We start from the raw sequence: 2,643 nt of genomic DNA on the forward strand, positions 1-2,643 counted from the left end.
TATTGAAGCAAAACATTCTCAGTATTATTCTTATTGAAGCAAAACATTCTCAGTATTATTCCTATTGAAGCAAAGCCTTCTCAGTATTATTCTTATTGAGGCAAAGCCTTAGTATTATTTCTACTGAAGCGAAACAGACCTGAATCCGTGGGAATCTGTGGCATGTTTTTTAGCAACACAGGTGAAACATTTCTTTACTATTGGAGCCTATTAGGTGGTTTCCAAGGAACCCAGTAGGGGTCCCCTCTAGCAGGTTTAAGGAGGCTCTAGTGTATAATTTCTGGTGGGCACTTCATTCCACTTTGCCACCTGCCATGAACACAGAAGGTGCTTAATTAATGTTGATTGAATTCACATGTATAATTCTTCACTGGTAACCTATTTCAGCCTGCTCATGCCCACCCATGCCTCTTCAACGACCTGTGAGTGACCTCTACCTTTTAATTTTTTGGATACCATGGCCTGTCCCAGAACGACATTGTTAGTATGACCCTGTGGGTCTGGTAACTTCACAGGATCCCAAATGTGGGGCAGGGTAGCAGCTCATGTCTTTGCCCATACCCAGCAGATTGGGACACACAGGGAGCTCTCAGTAGAGACTCACTGTCCCCTAGAGAGAGGGGAAGGAAGAGGATGAGAACACATTCTCCTAGAACATTATCAGGGGGTGAGAGGTTTACACTTAAGACAAACTTTTCTCCTAGATTCCAAAATAGGCTAAGCTTGTAAGATTCCTGGCCTTTACTTAAGGTGGTCTGGTCCTCACTTCCTAGGATCCCAAGTTGGGGGGGGGGGTTCAGAGGGAGCATCTGGAACCTGGCCCTCCAGACAGAGAGGAAGTCTCCACCCATCCTGCGTTAGAAAGCAGTCTTTCCTCCTTGAGGTCCTGCCCTCAGATCCTTTTGTGTGTCATATCCGTGGAGAGACTGTAGAGGCAGGCAAGAGGGATATGAAGGCCTTGGGTTGCTTGTTCTGTGGTCAGACTTCCCTTGCCACCACCTCCTGGTCCTGGGTAATGAAAGGGTAGGCTAGCCATGGGGCCTGGCCTATGTGGGAGTGCTAATGGGAGGGTCTATTTCTTTGTGGGGCAGATGGGTGCTCAGAATTCTTCTGGAGTTTTAAGAAGGCAGATCAAATCAGTGAGGCCTAGAGGAAGCCAACATCATCCCAAGGTGGTGGGAAGGGTCTAGGGTCAGGGGTTTCTACCTCCCTTCACTTGCCTACACACCAGGCAGGATGAATTCCCAGAGCAACAGGCAGACTAGGAGGAGCCTCTAAACTTAGATAGATTTCCCAAGCTCACTTTCCAGGAAAAGACAGGAGGCCTTTCTAAAATAAAATGTATTTTATTACAAGCTGGGTTGTGGGCTCAGAGAAGAACCACCCAGAGCTCACGGAGACCAGGGTGATGTGCAATAAGGGCCACAAAGCATCATGACTGCTCTCAGGGTCACCTCTGGACGCATGGCCATGACCTGGCTGTGCTGCTCAACAGTCCAGACTGCCATAGTCCACTGAGGGGCAGAGAAGATTGGGGGAGGGATGGGACAGGTAACGAATCCTCCCAATGGGTTAACGGGAGTCAGGAAATGAGTCCAAGTGTCTGAGGTGTGAGGGCAGATACGTGGGTATGTGGTCCCCAGGATGCTTTGCCAAATTCCCAATTGTTCATAAACCCACTGTACCCTCCAAGCGGAAGGGTCAGCCTGGCAGTCCAGGGCGATTTACTGCTCGGGGGATGCAGCCGTGGCACTGGTGTGAGCTGGCTACTGCCCAGCTGCCTTTGCTGCCAAATACAAGGTAGGTATTTGGCTCTTCCCTGGAGGAGCCTGAGTGGACGGACTCTCCAGAGAACCCCTGTAGAGATCAAAGGACAGCAGGATTCTCTTCCTCCAATCCAAACAGCCTTGTAGTAGTGACTGGCATCTAAATTGCTACCCTGATGTGGTCAGGCTTGTGGCAGGGGCATATGGGAACCCAAAGATCCAGGCCTCTGGGAGTCTCCATTCTCTGCAGGCTCTGTATGCCCTCTTCCTGGCCCAAAGGCCTTGGTAGGGCTAGTTGCCCATCACCAACCCGGCCTAGAGGCTCCCAGCCTTAGCCAATGGGGGTGGCAGAGCCTTGGGGACACTGTCTCTCCCTGGAGGGGTCTTGGAGTGTGCTGAGAATGCCCTGGGGTCCTGATGATGGGAGAAGATGTGGGGGTGCAAAATGCAGTCACCCACCTAATGCCCTGGCCCAAGATGCCCAAGGTTCCAGCTGATGCACACATAGGCTCCTCTGTGGCTTGGAGTAGGGAGGGGTCAGATGAAAGGGAATGTGTCTCTTGGAATGTAAAGAGGTAGGGGAAGGGCAATGGGAAGATGGCCTCTGGTTTCCTTTCATGAGTTGCTGAGCTGCTGGGCCTTCTTGATTTCCTGCAGGGAAAGAGGAGAAGGCTCAGGTGGGGCTACGAAAGCATGCTGAGAATGAACAGCTGGGGCCAAAAAGCTGCTGCCTGCCTCTGCCCCGGGCTGAAGAGGGCACTAATGCCAGGACCTTCCTGCTTAGGAGCCCCACAGGACATCTGAGGGACTGCAGAGATGAGATCTCCTCATCTAAGTCCCTCACTGGGCAGTGGCGACGACTGAGACAGAGAAAGGT

General features: G+C 51.3%; 1 protein-coding gene across 18 annotated transcripts in view; it reads right to left on the reverse strand.

Annotated features, from left to right (window-relative positions):
* Positions 1-1,326: 1,326 nt before the first annotated feature.
* The window catches only part of GUK1 (guanylate kinase 1), a 30,911-nt gene continuing 29,594 nt past the window's right edge, over positions 1,327-2,643 (reverse strand). For all 18 annotated transcript variants that reach the window (XM_069095869.1, XM_069095857.1, XM_069095866.1 and 15 more), the window contains one exon: positions 1,327-2,417. In XM_069095869.1, the coding sequence (XP_068951970.1) occupies positions 2,382-2,417 (36 nt within the window). In that variant the 3' untranslated portion in view covers positions 1,327-2,381. The remainder of the gene's footprint in view (positions 2,418-2,643) is intronic.

Source organism: Petaurus breviceps, unplaced genomic scaffold, assembly GCF_028583685.1.
Source record: "Petaurus breviceps papuanus isolate PSGF00001 unplaced genomic scaffold, PetGlider_PUasm1.0 227, whole genome shotgun sequence".
In the NCBI taxonomy this organism is placed as follows: domain Eukaryota; kingdom Metazoa; phylum Chordata; class Mammalia; order Diprotodontia; family Petauridae; genus Petaurus; species Petaurus breviceps.